The 25,243-nt window shown below is 38.5% G+C and overlaps 1 protein-coding gene across 1 annotated transcript; it reads left to right on the forward strand.

Moving 5' to 3' along the window:
- Window positions 1-1,122: 1,122 nt before the first annotated feature.
- LOC115160650 (integrin beta-2) lies at window positions 1,123-25,204 on the forward strand. Its single transcript, XM_029710892.1, has 16 exons — window positions 1,123-1,230; window positions 11,566-11,614; window positions 11,712-11,809; window positions 12,839-13,043; window positions 13,605-13,775; window positions 14,017-14,258; window positions 14,647-14,805; window positions 15,029-15,124; window positions 15,372-15,461; window positions 15,714-15,848; window positions 19,825-20,018; window positions 20,357-20,589; window positions 20,828-21,047; window positions 21,364-21,575; window positions 21,847-22,013; window positions 24,041-25,204. Exons 2-16 carry the CDS (start codon window positions 11,569-11,571, stop codon window positions 24,104-24,106), a joined length of 2,334 nt encoding a protein of 777 aa, XP_029566752.1. The 5' UTR covers window positions 1,123-1,230; window positions 11,566-11,568; the 3' UTR covers window positions 24,107-25,204.
- Window positions 25,205-25,243: the final 39 nt, after the last annotated feature.

Genomic DNA, 25,243 nt, shown 5'->3' on the forward strand with positions numbered 1-25,243 from the left:
CAAAATAAAGAACAAAAACCCCTCTCTATGGCCAGGGCGTTACAGCTGCTCACCAAAATGTTGCCGGGTGTCTGCTTTGTTGTTGTTTGAATCCCAGAATGCCCCCTTTTAACTTACTCTGGTGTATGACAGTTTGAGAATATGTCTTCTCTAGGCCTCAACCTCCAAGCTATCTTATGATAATGGTAAATGAATCAATGAACTAAAATGAATGTATTTATAAACTAATGTCACAATAGTCAGTTCTACCCATAGTCTGACACAATAACATCCAGATAGCCTTGTTGCCACATTTTAACTTCCTCTTTCAGAATCATGTACTGTAGCATTTCAGTTTACATTTACTATGACTGTGATGTGGTTGTCTTACCTAGCTACCTTAAAATGAATGCACTAACTGGACTTTGGATAAGAGAATCTGCTAAATGACAAAATGTCAAATGTAATTATACTTTGTCAGAAGTTGTCTTGTTCAGCTTCTCTTGTTATGATGGTAAGTATCAGGAAATTCCACATATACAAAATTATGCTGAGACTCACTTTTTCACTTACAAATGTATGCCAAGCAAACCATTGTTTGAAAAGTTAAACAAACCATACAACTCTATGCACAAGGACTACTAAACAAACATGCCTTCCAGTTGTTCTATAGCTCACTCAAAGAGGAAGGTCATAAGGTCATAGTTCTACATCCCTATTACACACATGCCTGAGATGGTTCATACCAAAGATGATCTATTATTATGAATATTATAAACTGGGTGGTTCGAGCCCTGAATGCTGATTGGCTGAAAGCCGTGGTATATCAGACCATATATGTATGCCGAAACATTTATTTTTACTGCACGGCTAAAGGCTGTGTCATAGAACAGCCCATAGCCGTGGTATATTGGCCATATACCACACCCCCTCGGGCCTTATTGCTTAATTATATTATACACTGTGTGTACAAAATACTTGCAGTGGATTTAACAAGTGGCATCAGTAAGGGATTATAGCTTTCACCTGGATTTACCTAGTCAGTCTATGGAAAGAGCAGGGGTTCTTTAAAAGTGTTTTGTACACTTCCTCTATGTTCATACTATTTCCCTCCATAGCCTTCCTGTCATGTGGGTGGTTGTGTTTCACAAGCTAACTGACATTCATCTCAAGCAGTCAGTCACCCACATAGAGAACACACCCATGACAGTGAGTTGAGGGTTACATAGGAGCTGCAGCACCTTGACTTTTGTGAGTAGCATCCTTACTGCTGTATTTAAGATGTATGTTTGTTGATTCATGCAAGGTTACTGGGCACAATAACCTTTTTATTAAGCCTACTTTATAACTGATTACTAAATGTAACTAATGGGACATTCTATCTTTAGGAAAAGCATACAGATACTAGTTTTTAATGTGATAAACTAGAGTTGATCAAAGTAGAAAATAATGTACTTTTGTGGTATATCAGATCAAAGATTTAGGTTCAGGATTTACAATTGTCAGACTATAAGGATTTATATAAAATATATCAATCAAATGTATTTCTAAAGTCCTTTTGACCTCAGCAGATGTTACAAAGTGCTTTACAGAAACCCAGCCTAAAACCCCAAACAGCAAGCAATGCAGATGTAGAAACACTGTGGCTCGAAAAAACTCCCTAGAAAGACAGGAACCTACTATAGGAAGAAGAGAGGAACCAAGCTCTGTGAGGTGTAAAAGAGAGAACCATTACACTTGAGCCATATACTGTATGATTATTCCATATACTACAGCACATATTTGGTTCTTTCTATAAAATCTGCCCATTTTTTTCATGTCATTACATTGAGATATAAGGGGGAATCATGGCTATATTCAATAGAATTCATGAATTGATTTAAAACCTATGTTTAATCTTTTATCATGGTTGGTGTCGTGATGGATTTGTCCAAAATCATGTGACATAAACATTACTTTTCTGTCATCAAAAAGAAAGGAGGACCAAGGCACTCTTCATATAATTAATTGAAATGCCTTTATTTGTATGGCATGTTCAATGGAAACTAAATGTTAAAACTCTGACGTGTTTCAGCGGCATAGCCTTTGTGAAAGAGCACCTTCTGTCTACTAAAGTCTACTACTGTGTACCTTAGCAGGGCTTCCCTTCCTTTTGTATTACTTTTCTGTCCTTGCATTGTAAGTTGTCCTTATATCATATATTAAGCATTAGACATTGAACTTCAACCCTGTAATAATCCTGGATCTAGGTGTTTTTTGTATAGAGATCTCAGAAATGCAGTGTAACTATGTAACATTTGGCGTCTTCTTATATTACGGGGTGAAAACAGTTTTCATAGGCACACTAATTCAAAATAATAAATGCAATTGCTAAATCAAATGCCTCTAAATGAAAGATACTTAAAACGTGCATTGATACTTATTGAATGCGCATTTGGTGTCCAGCTGATTTGTTACGCCTTGATATTTTCACATATCATCATCTAATCTATGAAGGAATTTCCCGAATGACAGTCAAGTGACGAACAGCTGTTGTTTTCATATGTTTTTTATGCCTCTGATTGGACACTGAGTCAACTGTATGCAATTGTGTAGGCTAAACTATTGTGCAACACCCAACGCTATTCCTATTAATTATTCTGGGTATAATGACAACAAAATACGTAGCCTAGAGGGTTAATTCACAATATGATCTGGTAATGAAATAACATGACAAATATATTTATTTTTCCATGTTACACCTGCAATTTTAAACAATACAAGGGGCTTGAAGAAGCCTACTTTAACTTGAATTTGGAGTTCAGAAATGTAAGTACTGGAATAGGCCTACCTTGTAAACCAGACATTTCCTCGACTTGTTGCTTGAAAAGTTGTAGCCAATTTCTAAGTTCTCCTACTCCTTTACAGTTAGCCAATATTTCATTTTTGATCCTTTTTGGGAGAGATGTGGCCACTTTCATTGGTTTCCCGCCACTTCAATTGAAGGGTGTTGTGCGGTTATTATGAGGACGACAACAGGTAATGCTGGCTTCAACTTGGATTTCTTGGATTTCCATACAAATCCTTCCATTAAAAAAGGAGCCTGGTTTATGGTCACTTTCTCATTATAAAAACAGCAATGGTGAGATTCAAATGGTGAGATTAATGCTAGAGCAATTCATGGCTGTATTGTGTGCCTGTGTCGGCCACATAGGCTATAGAAAAATCGCCATACATGCAACAAACATAATATTTTGTCAGGCAATGTCCACATTATTCTCACATATTTTAGAATGAGGTAATAATTTGAATGTTTTCGTTTCAAACCATTTTGAAATGTTTATCCCAATGTCACACTTTGGCCCATTATTTTTTAGAAAGACCTATTTACAGCTAGACGTTGACCCAATGTTTAACTGTCATAGATCATTTCGTTGATTTATCAATACATATACAAATAAAGATTTGCAAGAGGAACTAACATTGTAACTCTAATGCAATGTCTTTGGAGGAACAGAAAAAACTCCTAAGCAAAGATGACTCTCGATGAACTAGAAATAATGTAAAATATCATAAAATGACAGTAGCTATCCAATAGTATACAAACAAAAGCTCACAGACTGTTTTTTCCGGCTAATATTAGTTTCTCTATAGCCTAACGTGGAGCATTTAATGATTCTAATATTAACCCATTTAGTTGACACACATTTGTGGCGGATTGCTCACCACTTACTAAATGATAGTGAGGCAAGAAACATTGCTTAAGTACTGCGAGTTAACCATTTGAGAAGTGAGATATTTCACAAGAGTATGGGTCGTTCCAACTTAAAAAGCAAAAGAAAGAGGATTTCAACACCCACCGTCTCAGATTGTTCTAAAATAACTTCTGTAGTTAGTAACATATATGATTAGCATTCCAGAAACATTATTTTGTTGAAATATAATGTGATCTCTGAGAAATTAAGCTAATTTAAGCAAATATAACTCAGAAGCCAAATGAGAAAATAAACCAAATTAGCCATTTTCATTTATAGGATTCAGATAATATTCAATACATGTAGTACCCAACATCCAATTTGGATCTTCCTACATTTAAGTATGAATTAAACATGAAGAATCAAAAACAAATGGTCAAAAGCCACACACGGACCCTCCACACCACATGCCAATCACACCCCAACAACAATTATACAGTATCATTCTCTATGTCTGACAAGTAGTATGAAGCTGTGGCTTGGAGTATTGCTTCTCCATAATATGTAATGTACTCCCTGTGAATCTGGTGATGTTTTTTCCCCCTGATCAGAGAAATTGTCATTGAAGTCACTTCCATTATTTACCATAACGTACCAGGTTCTGAACACTAGATGATGCTGTTCCTGCTATACCATCACACTGTTATCCATTTTGCTGGTCTCTTGTGTTTATTAAAATAGAGCACAACATTTCCTTTACAACTTTGGGTAGAAAACCAATAGATTTGTCTCAATATGAAAATGTATTGTGTGATCATCCTCACAATTCAAGCCAGTCCTATATAGTGTACTGTATTTAACTTCTATGGGCTAGGTGGGACGCTAGCAAAAATCTCATCATTTCATTTTCTCAAACAATCAACTATTTTACACAATTTTAAAGATAAACTTTTCGTTAATCTAACCACATTGTCCGATTTCAAAAAGGCTTTACGGCGAAAGCATAAAATTAGATTATGTTAGGACATAAGCTTCACAAGAAAAACCACACAGCCATTTTCCAAGCAAGGACATGCATCACAAAAACCAAAAATACAGCTAAAATATTCACTAACCTTTGATGATCTTCATCAGATGGCACTCATAGGACTTCATGTTACACAATACATGTATGTTTTGCTCGAAAAAGTTCATATTTATATCCAAAAATGATGTTCAGAAAATGTATTCCCACCAAAACTACCGGTGAATGAGCACATCAATTTAGAAAAATACTCATCATAAACGTTGATAAAATTTACAACAGTTATTGAAAGAATTATAGATATACTACTCCTTAATGCAACCGCTGTGTCAGATTTTAAAATAACTTTACGGAGAAAGCACATTTTTTCAATATTCTGAGTACATAGCTCAACCATCAAAGCAAGCTATACAGATACCCAACAAGTTCTGGGGTCAACTAAACTCAGAATTAGTATTATAAATATTCTCTTACCTTTGCTGATCTTTGTCAGAATGCACTCCCAGGACTCCTACTTCCACAAGAAATGTTATTTTTGTTCGAAATACTCCATATTTATGTCCAAATACCTCTGTTTTGTTCGTGCGTTCAGATCACTATCCAAAGGCATAACGCGCGAGTGTAAATCCAGACACGAAAAGTCAAATAGTTCCATTACCGTTCGTAGAAACATGTCAAACGTTGTTTACAATCAATCCTTAGGGTCTTTTTTAACATAAAACAACGATAATATTCCAACCAGACAATAGCGTATTCATTACAGAGGAAAAAGAAGGAGCGGTGCGCAAAACGTGCCCACGCAGTAAACAACTCACTGGTCCCAGGCAGTCCACTCATTGACTGAGCTCCTATTTTCTGCCCAGTAACAGGAGAAGGATGAAACACGTTTCTAAAGGCTGTTGACAGCCAATGGAAGCCTTAGGAAGTGCAACATGACCCCACAGACACTGTAGTTTCAATAGGGATTCAAAAGAAGAACTAGAATTCTCAGATTTCCCACTTCCTGGTTGGATTTTTCTCAGGTTTTTGCCTGCCATATGAGTTATGTTATACTCACAGACATCATTCAAACAGTTTTAGAAACTTCAGAGTGTTTTCTATCCAAATATACTAATAATATGCAAATATTTTACTCTGGGCCCGAGTATTAGGCAGTTTACTCTGTGCACTCTTATCATCTGAAAATGAAAATACTATCCCATATACCTTAGAAAGTTAATCTAATACCTTTGGAATATAGACCTTGTAATATAAGGATTTAATCCTTTTCCCATGATTGGATGTTGAGATCCGAGATGAATATTTCATTTGCTGATGATCACATACTTTTCATGGGTCAATCAAGCTGCCATCTGGCATTATAGTTCTATAGGCGGAACTTCTATATTGTGAGCTTATCTGTCCTCTTCTGAAGGATTTACCATAGAAATACATATGCAGTGCCTGTGGATGTTGGCTCTTAATTTGACATATATTTATTGAAAATTATCTGACTCCTGTAAAATCGCCAATTTGGGTGCAATCAATTAGCTTAATTTCTCAGAGATAAAATAATATTTCAACAACATAACGTTTCAGGAATGCCAATCTTACTTTTTTCTAAGTGAAGCAACAATTACAGAACAATCTGAGATGGTGGATGTCATGGATTAATGAAATGCTAGAATGACTCGTATGGGCCTATTTCCCAGAACCAGATCAAACCTATTCCTGTATTAAGAGTACTCTCAGCGGAGATTCTACATTTTTTTTACCTTTATTTAACTAGGCAAGTCAGTTAAGAACAAATTCTTATTTTCAATGATGGCCTTGAGCATAGTTTTCAGCCCCATACAGTGCCTTGCAAAATAATTCATCCCCCTTGGCATTTTTCCTATTTTGTTGCATTACAACCTGTAATTTAAATTGATTTTTATTTGGATTTCATGTAATGGACATACACAAAATAGTCAAAATTGGTGAAGTGAAATGAAAATATATACTTGTTTAAAAAAAAAAAAAAAAAATGTAAACTGAAAAGTGGTGCGTGCGTATGTATTTACCCCTTTTGCAATGAAGCCCCCGAAATAAGATCTGGTGCAACCAATTACCTTCAGAATTAGTTCAATAAAGTGTGTGCAATCTAAGTGTCACATGATCTCAGTATATACACACCTGTTCTGAAAGGCCCCAGAGTCTGCAACACCACTAAGCAAGGGGCACCACCAAGCAAGCGTCACCATGAAGACCAAGGAGCTCTTCAAACAGGTCAGGGACAAAGTTGTGGAGAAGTACAGATCAGGGTTGGGTTATAAAAAAATATCTTAAACTTTGAACATCCCACGGAGCACAATTAAATCCATTAATAAAAAATGGAAAGAATATGGCACCACAACAAACCTCCCAAGAGAGGGCCGCCCACCAAAACTCACGGACCAGGCAAGGAGGGCATTAATTAGAGAGGCAACAAAAAGACCAAAGATAACCCTGAAGGAGCTGCAAAGCTTCACACATTTGCTCATTATTCTTTTAAAAATTATTCAAGCTCTGTCGAATTGGTTGTTAACCATTGCTAGACAACCATTTTCAGGTCTTACCATAGATTTTCAAGTACATTTAAGTCAAAACTGTAACTCGGCTTTCAGGAAGATTCACTGTCTTCTTGGTAAACTACTCCAGTGTAGATGTGGCCTTGTGTTTTAGGTTGTCCTTCTGAAAGATGAATTCATCTCCCAGTGTCTGGTGGAAAGCAGACTGAACCAGGTTTTCCTCTAGGATTTTGCCTGTGCTTAGCTCCATTCCATCATTTATTTTCCCTGAAATATTCCCCAGTCCTTAATGATTACACACATACCCATAATATGATGCAGCCACCGCTATGCTTGAAAATGTGGAGCGTGGTACTCAGTAATGTGTTCTATTGGATTTGCCTCAAACATAACTTTTTTTTCCTGAATACAAAGTGTTAATTGCTTTGCCACATTTTTGCCAGTATTACTTTAGTGCCTTGTTGCATGTTTGGGAATATTTGTATTCTGTGCATGCTTCCTTCTTTTCACTCTGTCAATTAGGTTAGTATTTTGGAGTAACTACAATGTTGTTGATCCATCCTCAGTTTTTGCCTATCATAGCCATTTCACTCTGTAACTGTTTTAATGTCGCCATTGGCCTTATGTTGAAATCCCTGAGTGGTTTCCTTCCTCTCTGGCCACTGAGTTACGAAGGATGCCTGCATATTTGTAGTGGCTAAGGGTGTTGATACACCATCCAAAGAGTAATTAATAACTTCACCATACTCAAACGGATATTCAATGTCTGCTTTTTTTTACCCATCTACCAATAGTTGCCTTTCTTTGTGAGGCATTGGAAAACCTCCCTGGTCGTCGTGGTTGAATCTGTTTTAGAAATTCACTGTTCGACTGAGAGACCTTACATGTAATTGTATGTGTGGGTTACAGAGATGAGGTAGTTATTCTAAAATCATGCTAAACACTATTATGGCAAACAGAGTGAGACCAGTTTAATCCATTGTACATTCAGGCTGTAACAGTAGCTATGCTTTGGAATGATCATTTTATCTTCTTTAGTCTCTCCATTCTTATTAGTGGATTTGTCTTCAGTATGTGTGGTTTTAGTTCATGGAGTTCCATATGCAAACCCTCTTTATCTGTGTTGCTGTCACAGTTGTGTGGAGAGACGGACCAAGGCGCAGCGTGCTCTGAGTTCCACATATTTTATTGAGTGAAACTTACAAAACAAAAGGAAACAAACAACTAACCGTAACATCAGCGGTGCTACATGCACTAACTCAAAACAAGATCCCACAAAACACAGTGGGGAAATGGCTGCCTAAATATGATCCCCAATCAGTGACAACGATAAACAGCTGCCTCTGATTGGGAACCATACCAGGCCAACATAGAAATAAAACACCTAGACAGAAACACCCCCCCCCCCCCCCAGTCACACCCCGACCTAACCAAAATAGAGAATAAAAAGGCTCTCTATGGCCAGGGCGTGACAGTTGCTCACTAATTTCCATTATAGCAGCCCAATGTCAGAAAATGGAACTATTGATTCCTCCATGAGAAAAGATTAAGTGTCATGTAAGCAAAATGGATATTTAAAGTAATTAATTTACAAAACACAGTGTATAACCATGTATGGCCTGTTTACTTCAACGCTGTAATGGTGTGAAGCCGTGAGTCCACAAAAACAAGTAACTATGGCAATAGTAGTCTCCATTACCACAAACAGAACGAGCACATAATCATTATGACCAGTGCTAATAAATGCCAGAGCCATATATTTAAAGAGTTACTTAAGTCCAACTTTTAGAGTTTTAAATATTGTTTTAATTCTAGACATTCAGTTACATACTGTATAACATTGTTTAACCTGTCTGGGCTAGGGGGCAGTATTGAGAATTTTGGAAAAATATGTTCCCATTTTTAACTGCCTCCTACACCAACTCAGAAGCTAGAATATGCATATTATTGTTCAGGTTTGGATAGAAAACACTCTGAATTTTCTAAAACTGTTTGAATGGTGTCTGTGAGTATAACAGAACTCCTATGGCAGGCAAAAACCTGACAAGGTTTCAAGCAGGAAGTACCCTGTCTGACAAGGAGTCGTGCGTCTTGCATCTTTTTATTGAAAAGTAAGGATCTTAGCTGTAACGTGACAATTCCCAGGGCTCCAATAGGCTCTCAGAGCCCGCGAAATAACTGAAGGTTTACGAGGGAGCCTCAGGTTGAAACATATTATCGCCTTTTGTAAGTGGATGCTCCGAGGACCTTTGAATGATGCGCGTGCATGAATCGCTTCTGAGGAGAAATTTTATTCGGCTGTTTAGGCTCAATGCATACTCCCGGTCGGAATATTATCACTTCTCTACGACATAAATGGCATAAAAATTGGTTTTAAACAGCGGTTGACATGCTTCGAAGTACGGTAATGGAATATTTAGACATTTTTGACACGCCAATGCGCCATGCGCGAAACCGGGAAGAAGCATTCTAGAACTCACGAACAAAACGTCGCTGTTTGGATATAACGATGGATTATTTGGGACCAAACCAACATTTGTTATTGAAGTAGAAGTCCTGGCAGTGTATTCTGATGAAGAACAAGCAAGGTAAGAACATTTTTCTTATAGGAAATGTGATTTTGGTGGATGCTGACCTGGGTGGGTATCTAAATAGCTAGCCCTGTAATGCCGGGCTATGTACTTAGATTATTGCAAAATGTGCTTCATCCGAAAAGCTATTTTAAAATCGGACATATCGAGTGCATAGAGGAGTAATGTATCTATAATTCTTAAAATAATTGTTATGCTTTTTGTGAACGTTTATCGTGAGTAATTTAGCAAACTGTTAGTAAATTCAACGGAAGTTTGCCGGGGGTTATGCGTTTTCTGAACGTCACATGCTAATGCAAAAAGCTGTTTTTTGATATAAATATGAACTTGATTGAACAGACATGCATGTATTGTATAACACAATGTCCTAGGTGTGTCATCTGATGAAGATCATCAAAGGTTAGTGCTGCATTTAGCTGTGGTTTGGGTTTATGTGACATGATATGCTAGCTTGAAAAATGGCTGTCTGATTTTTTCTGGCTGGGCACTCTGCTGACATAATCTAATGTTTTGCTTTCGTTGTAAAGCCTTTTTGAAATCGGACAGTGGGGTTAGATTAACGAGATTCTTGTCTTTAAATAGCTGTAAAATAGTCATATGTTTGAGAAATTGAAGTAATAGTATTTCTAACGATTCAAAAATCGCGCCACTGGAATATCAGTAGCTGTTACGTAGGTGGGACGAAATCGTCCCACATACCCCAGACAGGTTAATACTGCAGATATAGAAACAATCGAAAAAATACATCCACAGGGAAAATCACACGCAGGATATCAAAGTTATATGCTTTGTATTTGTAACGGCTGTCGTGAGAGAGAGTAGACCAAGGTGCAGCGGAGTTAGTATTCATCATTGAATATTTAATAGCAGAAAGAACACTATACAAAAATAAGCAAACCGACAGCCAAACAGTCCTGTCAGGTGCAAACACTAACAGAAACAATTACCCACAAAACCCAAAGGAAAAACATGCTCCTTATGTGGGAGCCACACACGGCCCAAAACAAAGAAATACAAAAAACCTAGAAAACGAACATAGAACGCCCACCCAATGTAACACCCTGGCCTAACCAAAATGAAGAACAAAAAACCCCTCTCTATGGCCAGGGCGTTACATTATTTTAATTTATTTAGAGCCAGCACATTAACACCCATTTTTGTGCTAGCTCTAAAGAAATGAAAATATTAAGCATATAACATTGATATCCTGCGTGTGCTTTTCCCTGTGGATGTATTTTACATTTCCTCTTTTTTGGAATTTGCACAGCAAACATTTTACTTGGAACAATTTATTATGATCTTGGCTGCAATGAGTTTTGTTTGAAGATACTTTTTGAAGATACTTTTTGAAGATACTATTAACAACAAGCACTGTGGGTGTGAATGTTTGTGAAAGTTTCCAGGCCTGGCGATATTGTGGTGGCTATTGTTGATGTTCTCTTTTTTTCTTCATTTCTTTGACTCTGAACTTCTAATGGATCCATCTCAGTTTTATTTTGTTCAACTGCCCTTAAAAGTGAGACTGTTGATCACATCCACCAATATTGTTTTTGCTCAGACAGTGCGTTGTACAGTGGCCATATAATGTGCATCAGATTGTAATGGTGTAAGACCTCTTAAAGTGTATGTTCATCTACAGCGCATGCATCTTTTACTGGTACTGGAATGGTAAAAGATATATCACTGGATATCTAAAAGGTGTGCCTGTAATAGTCTTCGACATGGTCAAGGTTGATGGACTGACGGCTGTTCCCTCTTTCTGTCACCAGGAAATGTATAAGTGTGTGTCTCTCCTACTCCTGCTGACGGGCAGAGGTGGTAAGTTTTTACAGTCATCAAATCCCCTCTTGATATTGAAAAGTCTCACAATTACAAAATGAGAGTCATCCTGCGTGTGTGTGTGTGTTTACCCTAGTTCTCTCCCAGGAAGTGGAAGTATGTTCCAAAACGGTGATCAACTCCTGCAGCGACTGCATCAGATCAGGAGCGTACTGCACGTGGTGCAAACAACTGGTGAGGAGCACAAATATGTGTGACAGTAGTGCTAAAACTAGAGACGTAAACTACGAGAGTAAGGTGTGGGCCCAAATGCTAACACCTTTGTGAGTTCCCATGTATGTATAAAAGCTGTGTGGGTACACTAGGTGTCGGTGGTGGAGAAAGTACCCAATTCTCATACTTGAGTAAAAGTAAAGAGGCATTACCTTTTTAGAAAATAACTAAAGTAAAAGTGTAAGTCACCCAGTAAATTATTACTTGAGTAAAAGTCTAAAGGTATTTGGTTTAAAATATACTTAAGTATCAAAAGTAAAAGTATAAATTATTTCAAATTCCTTATGTTAAGCATACCAGATGGCACTCAGACATCATTTACAAATTAGTTTTTAGTGAGTCCCCCAGATAGGAGGCGGTAAGGGTGACTCGGGATGTTCTCTTGATAAGTGTGTGAATTGGACCATTTTCTCATCCTTCTAAGCATTTAAAATGTAATGAGTACTTTTGGGTGTCAGGGAAAATGTATGGAGTAAAAAGTACAATATTTTCTTTAGGAATGTAGTGAATAAAAGCAAATGTTGTCAAAAATATTAATAGTAAAGTACAGAAGCCACCAAATAATGACTTGGTGGAGTATTTTTACGTAATTACTTTACACAGCTGCTAGTTGCTAGCATTATGCATTTGGCTGTCTATGTAAAGAAGTATATGCAAACAGAGCTGAGAATATGCATGAAGGTGTTAAGCCACAGTATGTGGGTTGGTGTGCTAGCATATGCATGTGAAGACCCCATTTTATTTCCATCATTTGAATAATAGTCATTTACATCTAAATGTGTAACTGTGCACAAGGACAGTCAACTGCAACAACGTTTACAGAGAATGGGCAACTGAAGAAAAAGTAACATTTTGAGTTACAGGATAGTTTGTTGATAGTCTGATAGAGCGTCTACAGACATGGTTGACATATCTAAGGGCCCTAACCATTCAAAATTAATCCAAACACACTTATTTTAAATCCAGAGTTTATGTCTGTCCCATTCCCAGAACTTCACCAATCCAGGTGAGCAAGAAGCGGCTCGCTGTGACACCCGGGCTCAGCTAGAAAAGAGGGGCTGCATTGAAAAAGACATCATATCCCCCCAGAATAACCTTACTGTGACTAAGAACACCCCCCTGTCCACCAATGCATTTGTCAAGGACGAACCCATCCAGCTGCGTCCTCAGGAGGTCAATCTGGAGCTCAGACCAGGTGGGTGTTCTCAAAATGGCCAAATTGTCTTTTTCTTCTTCTTTGGTGGAGTTTAACGGTGGATGGCTTCCAATGTTAGTGGTGCATTACAGCCCAAACTGGGTTCTAAGATGACTGGCATGTTTTGAAAATGGATAAAATCATGTAGTTGGATGAAGGACTAAAAGGCTGTTTTAGCATGGGCAGCGCTATTATAGACTTTCAGCATTTTGAAGTAGTCAACTGGGTGGGACTTCCTATGGGTTAAGGAAGGATCATAGAATTACATCCAGGTCACCACCAGGGATCTGCCAATTAATTAAACTCCTCAGCAATCATTCCATAACTGCGTGTGGCAGTAAATACCTAACCTTGGCTTTATGCCCTCTGTCCAACTCTATGGCTGGAACATATTAAAAGTAGCCCTAAGTAATCAAACAGAATGAAATTATCTTAAAATAGCAAATAAATAACCTACATTTCATCATCACATTATCATCACATTATCATCATGTGCTTTTGACTTTACATATTTTTATGTGCTTGAGATTTCAGTTTTCACCTTGATTTTGCTTTGTTCAGGGCTGCCTCGGACGTTCAGACTGGACTTTCGGAGAGTGGAGGGCTATCCTGTTGATCTCTACTACCTGATGGATCTCTCCTACTCCATGGAGGACGATCTGAGGAGCATCAAGACTCTGGGAAACGAGCTCTTTAAAGCTCTGCAAGGCATCACAAAACAAGGGCGAATAGGTGATATCATCAAATATTATTTGACTCTTTTATTTGCATTTGTTTTAGCATACCTTGGGTGCCAGGTTGGTGGGATTTACCCTTTTGGGACGTTTCTATTAATTCCATTCCAACAGCAGAACTAAAGTATTTCAAATTATTTCAAATAGTATTTGAACCAAGGTCTGTCTCAGCCTCAATTCCTAGTCTATCTATGAGTGTCCATGAACCTTATTTTTATAACCTTTATCTTTTGCTGCAGGCTTCGGCTCTTTCGTAGACAAGACTGTCCTGCCTTTCACTAACACCAACCCAGAGAAGCTGAAGAAGCCATGCGCCGAAAAGGAGCAGTTCTGTCAACCTGCCTTTGGCTACAGGCATGTTCTTAGCATGACAGAGAACAAAGCTGACTTTAATAGGGAGGTAGACAAGCAGCGCATCTCTGGGAACTTGGACTCCCCTGAAGGGACGCTGGACGCCATCATGCAGGCAGCAGTATGTGGGGTAAGAGTAGTCTAATCCCACAGGGAAAAAATTGATTGAACCAACGTTCTATCAACATACTGACATTGAACATCAATATAATGTTTGGTTAACCTATTGTCAAAGCAGCATTGTGTATCATAGATAAGTACATTCTGTAGATAGATAGGTAGATGGGGAAGTAGTTCACTTCTGTAACACCAATCTCTTTTTGCTATCTTCAGACACAACACTCCCTCACACATGATAGGCTGAACATAGCACTGCATGAGGCTTGCATGCGGGAACAGTAGATAAAGTGACTCACACTTCCTCTGTGAGTGTGACTCAAAAAACTCCAATGTGGGATGTAGACTTTTTCACATCTTTTCCATCCATTTTACATGAAGCCTCCAATTGTTTTCCACAGGACAGGATTGGCTGGAGGAATAGCAGCACTCGGCTAATCGTCCTGAGCACCGATGATGGCTTCCACATGGCAGGGGATGGCAAGCTGGCTGGCATACTGGAGCCCAACGACGAGAGATGTTACATGGACAACCAGCTGTACACTAAGAGCAATGACATGGTATGTGATGGTGACATGGGACACATTCAGTATGATTGGTCCTTACCAAGACTTTGATATACTGTACTGGATATGAAAAATACCATAAGAGAATATAAAAAATATGTAATGAATGCAACAGCATGACTGGACTGAACTAAAGCCTGTACTGTATATTCCAACCGTTTTGGCCCTAAACAATTACATTCTTGAGGTTGTACAAGTTAAGTGTCTCTGTATGTAGGACTACCCATCTGTTGGTCAAGTGGCTTCACAGTTAGAGAAGAACAACATTCAGCCAATCTTTGCTGTGACAAAGAGCATGGAGAATGTATACAGGGTAAGTGGACTCTTTCTTTCCTTCGATCTTTCTTTCTTTTTTCTTCCTCAGTTTTTCTATTGTTATAAACGCCAACATATGTAATGCAGTAACCTATTAATACTGCCACATAATAATGAAGAGTATCCTAAATAACTCTCACAGTACACCTGACCCCCCCCCCCCCCCCAACAAAAAATACTCTGTTGAGGGAAAATGTACTTGATTCAATTGTGATGTGTTGTTGTCTCGCCTAACTATCTTCCAGGAACTCAGTAGAATGATCCCCAAGTCTGAGGTGGGAGTATTGTCAGAGGACTCCAAAAATGTTGTTGAATTGATCCAAGCTGCCTACAATGTAAGACATTTACAATTGTTGTTTCATTCTTATTCAGATATTTACAATCTTTTGTTATTCATTTAACAAATCTCTTTTAAAAAGATGGTACTCCAATAATTATGTGTTTAATGTGTAGAACCTTACTTGATTTTTATCATAAACCTCTAGTATCTCTAGGAATAAAGTGTCAGTTTGGATTTGCTTGGGATGATTTATTTCTGGTGATATAGCATTGGTGTCAACTCTGAGACTGTTTTGTGTCTGACACAGAGGCTCTCCTCCAAAGTGACGGTGACACATGATGCTCTCCCTGACAATGTGAGAGTCACTTACACTCCACTCTGTCCTGGAGGGGGACCCGCAGGGGACAAGGGGGTCTGTGATAACGTCAAAGTAGGAACATTGGTAAGAGCTCAGAAGCAAAAGACTATCACATACCAAAAGATTATATGGTAACACTTGATAATAACTGAAGTATTAATCAACTATTGATAAAACAGTAATATGTATTTCATTTTTTGTAAACACTTATGTACATTTATAGTAATTATAAGCAACATAATTAATAGAATGGCTAATTAGTGACATTTATTATAAAGTGTTATACTTTGGTATTTGGAATTTTATTAGGATCCCCATTAGCTGTTGCAAAAGCAGCAGCTACTCTTCCTGGGGTCCACACAAAACATGAAACATGACATAATACAGAACATTAATAGACAAGAACAGCTCAAGGACAGAACTACATCAATTTAAAAAGAGAGATACTGGTACAGTATGCATAGTAATTATATCAGCCCTATGATTACAATGAAAAGCAAGACGTGCCGCTCTGTTCTGGGCCAGCTGTAGCTTAACTACGTCTTTCCTTGCAGCACTCGACCACACGACTAGACAATAATCAAGATAAGACAAAACTAGAGACTGCAGGACTTGCTTTTTGGAGTGTGGTGTAAAAAAAGCAGAGCATCTCTTTATTACTGACAGACCTCTCCCCATCTTTACAACCATTGAATCTTTATGTTTTGACCATGACAGATTACAATCTAAGGTAACACTAAGTAATTTAGTCTCCTCAACTCCTCAACAGCTACCCCATTCATTACCAGTTTCAGGTGAGGTGTAGAACTTAGGGAATGATTTGTACCAAAAACTACCAAAAAGAGATGTTCAGGACCAGTTTATTACTGCCCCCCCCCCCATTCCAAAACAGACTGCAACTCTTTGTTAAGGGTTTCAGTGACTTCATTAGCTGTGGTTGTTGATGCGTATATGGTTGAATCCTCAGCATACATGGACACACATGCTTTGTTTAATGCATGTGGCAGTTCATTGGTAAAAATATAATAGAGTAGAGGGCCTAGAGAGCTGCCCTGTGGTACACCACACTTTACATGTTTGACATTAGAGAAGCTTCCATTAAAGAAAACCCGTTGAGTTCTATTAGATAGATAGCTCTGAATCTACAAAATGGCAGAGGTTAAAAAGCCATAACACATACAGCAGCAGTCAAAAGTTTAGACACAGCTACTCATTGAAGGGTTTTTCTTTATTTTTAATATTTTATACATTGTAGAATAATAATGAAGACATCAAAACTATGAAATAACACATATGGAATCATGTAGTAACCAAAAAAGTGTTAAACAAACCAAATATATTTTTGATTTTTGATTCTTCAAAGTAGCCACCCTTTGTCTTGATTCAGCTTTACACACTCTTGGCATTCTCTTAACCAGCTTCACCTGGAATGCTTTTCCAACAGTCTTGAAGCAGTTCCCACATATGCTGAGCACTTGTTGGCTGCTTTTCCTTCACTCTGCGGTGCGGTCCAACTCATCCCAAACCATCTTAATTGGGTTGACGTCGGGTGATTGTGGAGGCCAGGTCATCTGATGCAGCACTCCATCACTCTCCTTCTTGGTCAAATAGCCCTTACACAGCCTGGAGGTGTGTTGGGTCATTGTCATGTTGAAAAACAAATGATATAGTAGTCCTACTCAGCGCAAACCAGATGGGATGGCGTATCGCTGCAGAATGCTGTGGTAGCCATGCTGGTTAAGTGTGCCTTGAATTCTAAATAAATCACAGACAGTGTCACCAGCATAGCATCCCCACACCATCACACCTCCTCCATGCTTCATGGTGGGAACCACACATGTGGAGATCATCCGTTCACCTAGTCTATGTCTCACAAAGACATGGCGGTTGGAACCAAAAATCTCACATTTGGACTCATCAGAACAAAGGACAGATTTCCACCGGTCTAATGTCCACCGCTCGTGTTTCTTGGCCCAAGCAAGTCTCTTCTTATTATTGGTGTCCTTTAGTAGTGGTTTCTTTGCAGCAATTTGACCATGAAGGTCTGATTCACACAGTCTCCTATGAATAGTTGATGTGGAGATGTGTCTGTTACTTGAACTCTGTGAAGCATTTATTTGGGCTCCAATTTCTAACTCTAATGAACTTATCCTCTGCAGCAGAGGTAACTCTGGGTCTTCCTTTCCTGTGGCGGTCCTCATGAGAGCCAGTTTCATCATAGCGCTTGATGGTTTTTGCGACTGCACTTGAAGAAACTTCCAAAGTTCCTGAAATTTTACGGATTGACTGAAGTAATGATGGACTGTTGTTTCTCTTTGCTTATTTGAGCTGTTCTTGCCATAATATGGACTTGGTCTTTTATCAAATAGGGAGATATTCTGTATACCACAACTACCTTGTCACAACACAATTGTTTGGCTCAAATGCATTAAGAAGGAAAGAAATTAACATTTAACAAGGCACACCTGTTATTTGAAATTCATTCCAGGTGACTACCTCATGAAGCTGGTTGAGAGAATGCCAAGAGTGTGCAAAGCTGTCATCAAGGCCAAGGTTGGCTACTTTGAAGAATCTCATATATAAAATATATTTTGATTTATTTAACATTTTTGGTTACTACATGATTCCGTGTGTGTTATTTCATAGTTTTGATGCCTTCATTATTATTCTACAATGTGAAAAATAGTCAAAATAAAGAAAAACCCTTGAATGAGTAGGTGTGTTCAAACTTTTGACTGGTACTGTATGTTTTTTCAACAACAGGTTATGGTCAATATTATCAAAGGCTGCACTGAAATCTAACAGTACAGCTCCCACAATCTTCTTATTATCAATTTCTTTCAACCAATCATCAGTAATTTGTGTCAGTGCAGTACATGTTGAATGCCCTTCTCTATAAGCATGCTGAAAGTTTGTTGTTAATTTGTTTACAGAGAAATAGCATTGTATTTGGTCAAACACAATTCTTTCCAACAGTTTACTCAGAGCTGGCAGCAAGTTGATCGGTCTGCTGTTTCAACCAGTAAAGGATGGTAGCTGACTCTATAGCCACTCATATCTGTCATATCTTTCATCTGAGCCTACAGGAAAGTCTTTGTCCTCAGGCCTGTAGGGAAGCCAAAGTAATTACCACTCTTGGGTAGCGAAATTACTTTGGCTTCCCTACAGGCCTGAGGACAAAGACTTTCCTGTAGGCTCAGATGAAAGATATGACAGATATGAGTGGCTATAGAGTCAGCTACCATCCTCAGTAGCTTTCCATCTAAGTTATCAATGCCAGGAGGTTTGTCATTGTTGATCGATAACAATCATTTTTCACCACTCCCACACTAACTTTACAAAATTCAAACTTGCAATGCTTTTCTTTCCTAGTTTTTTTATGCATGAATACAATGGCTCACTGTTTGTTGCTGGCATTTCCTGCCTAAGTTTGCACACTTTGCTACATGTAAGGAAGTAATCATTAAAATAGTTGGTGAATAAGCCATCTGATTCGATGAAAGATGGAATTAAATTTGTTTTTCCTGCCCATAATTTCATTCAAAGTACTTAAAAGTTTTTTTCCATTATTCTTTATATCATTGATCTTGGCTTTATAATACAGTTTCTTCTTATTTTTGTTGAGTTTAGTCACATCATTTCTCAATTTGCAGGAAGTCGGCCAGTCAGATGTGCAGCCAGACTTATTAGCCACTCCTTTTGCCCCATCTCTTTCAACCATACAGTTTTTACATTCCTCATCAATCCATGGAGCCTTAACAGTTCCAACAGTCAGTTTCTTAACAGGTGCATGTTTATGAATAATTGGAAGAAGCAATTTCATAAATTCATCAGTTGCAGTATCTGGATGCTACTTATTAATCACATCAGACCAACAAATATTTTTAACATCATCCACATAAGAGTCAAAGCAAAATCTTTTGTATGATCTTACACAATATTTTTTTACACTCTTATTCACTATTTTAGATCCATTTAGTTAAATGATAATAAATAGCAAAAAACATTATCCAAACGCAAACCACAAATGTACTCATTGCGTCTCCTGAATTCCTCTCAGGTGTCTTTCAACGTAACAGTGACGGCAGATGAATGTATAGACAGGGAGGTGTCTTTTCTGATTGGCCCATTGGGCATTAAAGACAAGATGAAGGTGAGCTTGTCGACTCACTGCGAGTGTGAATGTGATGACCCCAAGGAGAAGAATCACACGTACTGCAACAATAAGGGCAAAGTCAACTGTGGCATGTGCAGGTAAGACGGGCATTAGCTGGGATATAAAACAAATAGCATGTGCTTTTGTTTTCTCAATATTTTCCAACTTATGTTGATATAGTCAATATTGAATCCAATATATGATGCATGATTTCCCCTTCATCCCCCTAGAAGTGCATTGAGTCACCTGAAAAACCAAGGGCCTTCTGAGAAACATGGATTGATATGATCCATCTATTCCATTCTATTTTCTATACTGTATTTCTATTCTCTGTATTCAGGGGGAACAAAAAGCCGACACAATTTTGGGGGGTGGTAAATGTAAAGTCTTCACAAGCAATCAGTACAGTAGGCTATTTCCTCCCAACTCTGTGCAGTTGCAAAGCCGGCTTCGTGGGTCAGAGGTGCGAGTGCTCCATTGGGGAGAAGGATGAGAGCTCTCTGAGGGCGGCATGCCGGAAGGACAACGGCACGGAGTGCGAAGGACGAGGGGACTGTGTGTGTGGCATTTGCCAGTGCTACGCCCTACAAGGCGGCAGCACCTACTACGGCACGCACTGCGAGTGTGAAAACGAGAGCTGCGAGAAGTTTCAGAACAAACTGTGTGGAGGTGCAGTCTGATAAAATATATGAAAATATCAATAAATAAATAAAATAGATAAATAGATATATACAGAAACATTGGAAATATAGATGGAAATATATTTACAGTACATGTACTGTATAACAATAGAAAGAACAACTGCGATCTGTTAATGACAGTCTCATTATGACTGAGGGTACACATGTGAAGTATTAAAATAATACAAAGAGGAATTCTGACCTAAAATCACGTCTCTGTGTTGAAGGGAACGGGAAATGCCGTTGTAAAAATTGCGACTGCAGCCCCGAGTACGAAGGCACCGCCTGCCAATGCAAGAAGTCGGACGAGCAGTGTCGCACACCAAGCGGGAGTGTGTGCAGCGGCAGGGGCACATGCCAGTGTAACCAGTGCAAGTGTATGGAGGGCTACCAGCGGCCCTACTGTCTGACCTGTCCCGCCTGCCAGATTCCCTGTATAACCAAGGGGTAAGACGGCATGGGCCCACCTTTTTCACTCACTCAACCACTGTCTTCACTGGCCCCTTTAGGTGATGTTGTTGGATCCATCGTGTACATGTTAAATTGCATCACAACCATAGGACAAACAAAGATGGTTACCATTGACCGTAAAGGATGACTGGTAGAATAGAATGTAGCACTTAAAAATATAATTTCTGCGTGTTGCCATCTTACTCAAAACGAGGGGTTTTGGAACCAAAGCATGTGTTAAAGTCCTTAAGGGAGAAGACAAAATGTTGAGCAAGGAAGTTTTCCACTCTCTCCCTCGTTCTTCTATTTTCAGGAAGTGCATCGAGTGTCTGGGCTTTGCGACAGGCCCGTTCAGTAAGAACTGCTCCCAGACCTGTAAGAGTATTAATGACTTTGAGATAGTGGAGACATTGCCACCTGGTAAGCCTTGTGACGTGAGGGATGTGGAGAACTGCCGGGTGTTCTTTACCATTAAACAGTTGGATGGAGAGGACAACTACTCTGCCCAGATACTAAAGACCAGAGGTAAGAGACGTATGTCTTGTGCAACTAAAAAGTATGCCCATGTTACCTTCATTGCCCACAGAAAACAGAAATGTCTGCTAGGGTTTTAATTGACTGACCACGTTGTTTGATGGGCATCAAGATAAAGCCTCCAAGGCACATTGAAAGCATCTGAATCACAGTGTCCGAGAGATGTTTGCTACCAAATGTTTTCACAGTAAACGTAACATGCTATAGCCTTCAGGACTGCCTAAAAATGTATGGTTGTTAATGTCTGTCATAATTGTTTTAGAGTGTCCGGAGTTGCCAAACATCTACGCCATCATTGGAGGTGCCATTGCGGCCGTGGCCCTGATCGGCTTAGTGATCCTGCTCATCATCAAAGGCTTCCTCTACTGGAGAGACGTGAAGGAGTTCCGCAGGTTTGAGAATGAGAAGAAGAAAGAAAAGTGGACGCCGGTGAGTGACATTTGCTACTTCATAGAAATCATCACTTTGGCTCAGATTCATTATTCCCTTTTTATGCGCTTTTCTCTCGATGCGTAGTCTGACAAAGAACTTAAGCATGAGAATAACATACTATTCACACACTATTAGTTTGAAGTGGAGCTTGAATAAATGAATACGTGACCTTGAATTGGTTCCCTAATAATTCTACCACCTTTACGCGTGAGGAAACCATGAATAAGATCTAACCAACCTACCAGTTCCAAGTGGGAAAAGCATTTACTTCATTTCTTCTGATAGAAATAGCACCATTCTCCATGCACTGTAATCTACAACTTGATAAGGTCTATTGATAAGAGCTATGTAAATGAGTAATCCATTTGGAGAAGGGGATTGTAAATACATATAGCAATTTATTTTAGATGATTTTTCCTTAAGATCCCTGGACACTAATGGGAAACCAGCCATATGGAAGCAAACTGAAAATCTTACCAACATGGCATGTACTACACAGTGAAATGGGATATAAATAGCAGTGCCGATCAGAATTCTGATTGTGTACCCTTCTAATATGTGTGCATGAAATTTGGAGACCCAAGCTATAGGCTTATGTAGGATCGAACCTGCCGAATTGATGTATGCCAGTGTTTCCCAACTTGGTCGTGGGGACCCCAAAGGGTGCATTGCCCTAGCACTAGACAGCTGGTTCAAATAATCAATGCTTGATGATTACTTGATTATTTGAATCAGCTATGTATGACAAAAAACTAAATGTGCACCCTTTGGAGTGCAGAGGACTGAGTTTGGGAAACGCTGATGTATGAGCTTTAGAATGTTTTGATTATATGCCCAGGCTTTTCTCCATTTTATTTTACAATTTGTATCATGTTAAATATTAGCCACTATCGGTAGCCACTGTCAGTAATACCCACAGACATTTATTTTTGCATTATTCCATTCCATTCCGTTTTACCTTCCTTTCCCCTCTCATGTCCTTGTAAATTGTTCTTGAGGGTCGCTAGCATTAGTGGATCATCTTAGGCTAACGTTGTGTAATAATTTAGGACATGTAGCCTATTTGAATCATTATGGAACTCAGACCGCAGGTTATACCTGGAGCCTGGCACATGGTTCACAACAACTGGACCGTTGTCATACAGTTCCATGATTAGTGAGAATTAGGGTAGATTTATAGGATTATTTTTCAACCCCTATTGTACTTTTTTCCACATTCCAATATTTAATGGATTGAACTTTAATATGGTAACTTTCAGAAGGAATCAAACCACTGTATTTTCTGTACAGTATTTTGTGCGTAAATGCTCTCCAAGTTTTTTTAAAGGATTCATACATACTTTCCTAACCCAAAAATGTGCCTAAATAATCTACAAGATCAGAGTCTTTTTTTAAATCTACCAGTTGGTGCTGAAACGGAGATGAATATGCATAGATGGCTTTCTTTCATTGACCCTTATATTCTGAACCCGTTCTCGCAATATATTCTATTGAGTCTGTCGACAAAATTCTAATTAAAGGTGCATCATATTTAAAGGGATGGCTTAAGACAAAAGTACTGAAAATCCCACTGAATGAAAACTCCAAGAGGAAATATGTTGGCCGCAAGCGGGATGGTTTACAGTGGTTGAATTAAATGTATTCAGAGTGCGCAAAGTAGCCACACCTGCTGAGCGCGTTACTCGACTAAGTAAGGTAAGTCTGAATAACAAATACTGAGAAGTGCGTAGGAAAGGTATGTGTAGGAAAGGCATAAATTCTTAATTGGGATCGGGCCCTTTGAGAATAGATAGAGCTGTGGTCTCCGGAACCTGAGGAGACTTGTAAATAAAGCGTGTTTGCAAGATTTTATCAGTAACTGTGCGTAAGTCGAAATCCTTGCCAATGTTGTGATTTGCTATAAATGTATGGCTGGAAAAGACAGCAGCTATTTAAAACAAGACACCGCATTTATCACTCCAGATATTTGAGTTCCATACATTACTGATTTTTCATCATATGTAATTTACTGTCCCTCTCAATAGGGAGACAATCCACTATTCATGAACGCGACCACCACCGTGGCTAACCCTACCTTCACTGGAGAATAAGATCAGCAACATCAGTCAGCCCAGACAATCAGTTGGATTCAAATGCATGTACATTTATTGTTTCTGTATTAATGTAATTTTTTGTTGTTGTTGATTTCTTCCTCCATTTATAAGTTGGTGTACAAATAGTATGTTTTTATGTGTTCCAAGACTGAACTCAGGAATGATCATGCACTGATTGGAAAAAAAACTGCTGCAATGTTGCTACAGGGCCCTTCCACCTTAAAAAGAACAAGAAAGAGGATTTTGACACCCACCGTCTCAGATTGTTCTGAAATTGTTTCTGTTAACATTAACATTCCTGCAACATTATTTTGTTGGAACAATATTTAATCTCTGAGAAATTAAGCTAATTTATTGCACTAAATTGGCCATTTTAATTTATATGATTCATATAATATTCAATAATTATAGTACCTAACATCCGATTTGGACCAGACTTTTTCTAACAATGGGTAAGACATGAGGAATCAAAAGAAGTGGTCAAAAGTCATCCACGGACCTCCCACACCCCACGCCAATCCCACCCCAACAACGAGTATATAGTGTCAGTTCTCTATGTTCGACAAGTAGTATGGACATGTGGCTATCAGTATTGTTTCTTCATCCAATGTAATGTATTCTAAGTGAAAAGAGTGATGTTTATTTCCCCTGTTCAGAGAAATTAGTCATTGAAGTTGTTGGGTCCTACATCCTGACCACTAAATGGTGCTGTTCCTGCTATTTGGGGATAATTTATTAATGATTTTCGTACCCTGTAAGCAGTCTATGGACCAAGTATGACAGCAACCCATTCTTTGGTTTTGTTTACCTTATCCACTGTTTCAAATGCTAACTTTTTAGCATTTGTGTCACAAATCCAATGCAAGTTAATGGTACCTGTATTAGGATAATTCACGCTTTATATCCAAATCATCCTAAAGTTTCAAAAAATGTATTGTGTAACTCAATGATATTACTTACAGCAATTATTTTTGTAGCTTTTATTTACTTATCTACAATGTACCATGACTCGACATATCCTATGAGGAAATATTGTGTAAAGCAGCAAATGATCACTGATATTTTTCATTACAAATAAAACTTTCTCTCTTGCTTTGATGGACTCCAGCTCATGATTCAGAGAAAGAGAATGTG

This window comes from Salmo trutta, chromosome 24 (assembly GCF_901001165.1).
Source record: "Salmo trutta chromosome 24, fSalTru1.1, whole genome shotgun sequence".
Classification (NCBI taxonomy): Eukaryota; Metazoa; Chordata; class Actinopteri; order Salmoniformes; family Salmonidae; genus Salmo; species Salmo trutta.

Bases quoted from the DNA above. Each gene is read 5' to 3' on its own strand.
- LOC115160650 (XM_029710892.1), top strand. From the start codon at position 11,569: ATGTATAAGTGTGTGTCTCTCCTACTCCTGCTGACGGGCAGAGGTG. The intron at 20,019-20,356 runs GTAAGACGGGCA...AACTCTGTGCAG, and splicing joins GTCAACTGTGGCATGTGCAG to TTGCAAAGCCGGCTTCGTGG. The intron at 21,048-21,363 runs GTAAGACGGCAT...TTCTATTTTCAG, and splicing joins ATTCCCTGTATAACCAAGGG to GAAGTGCATCGAGTGTCTGG.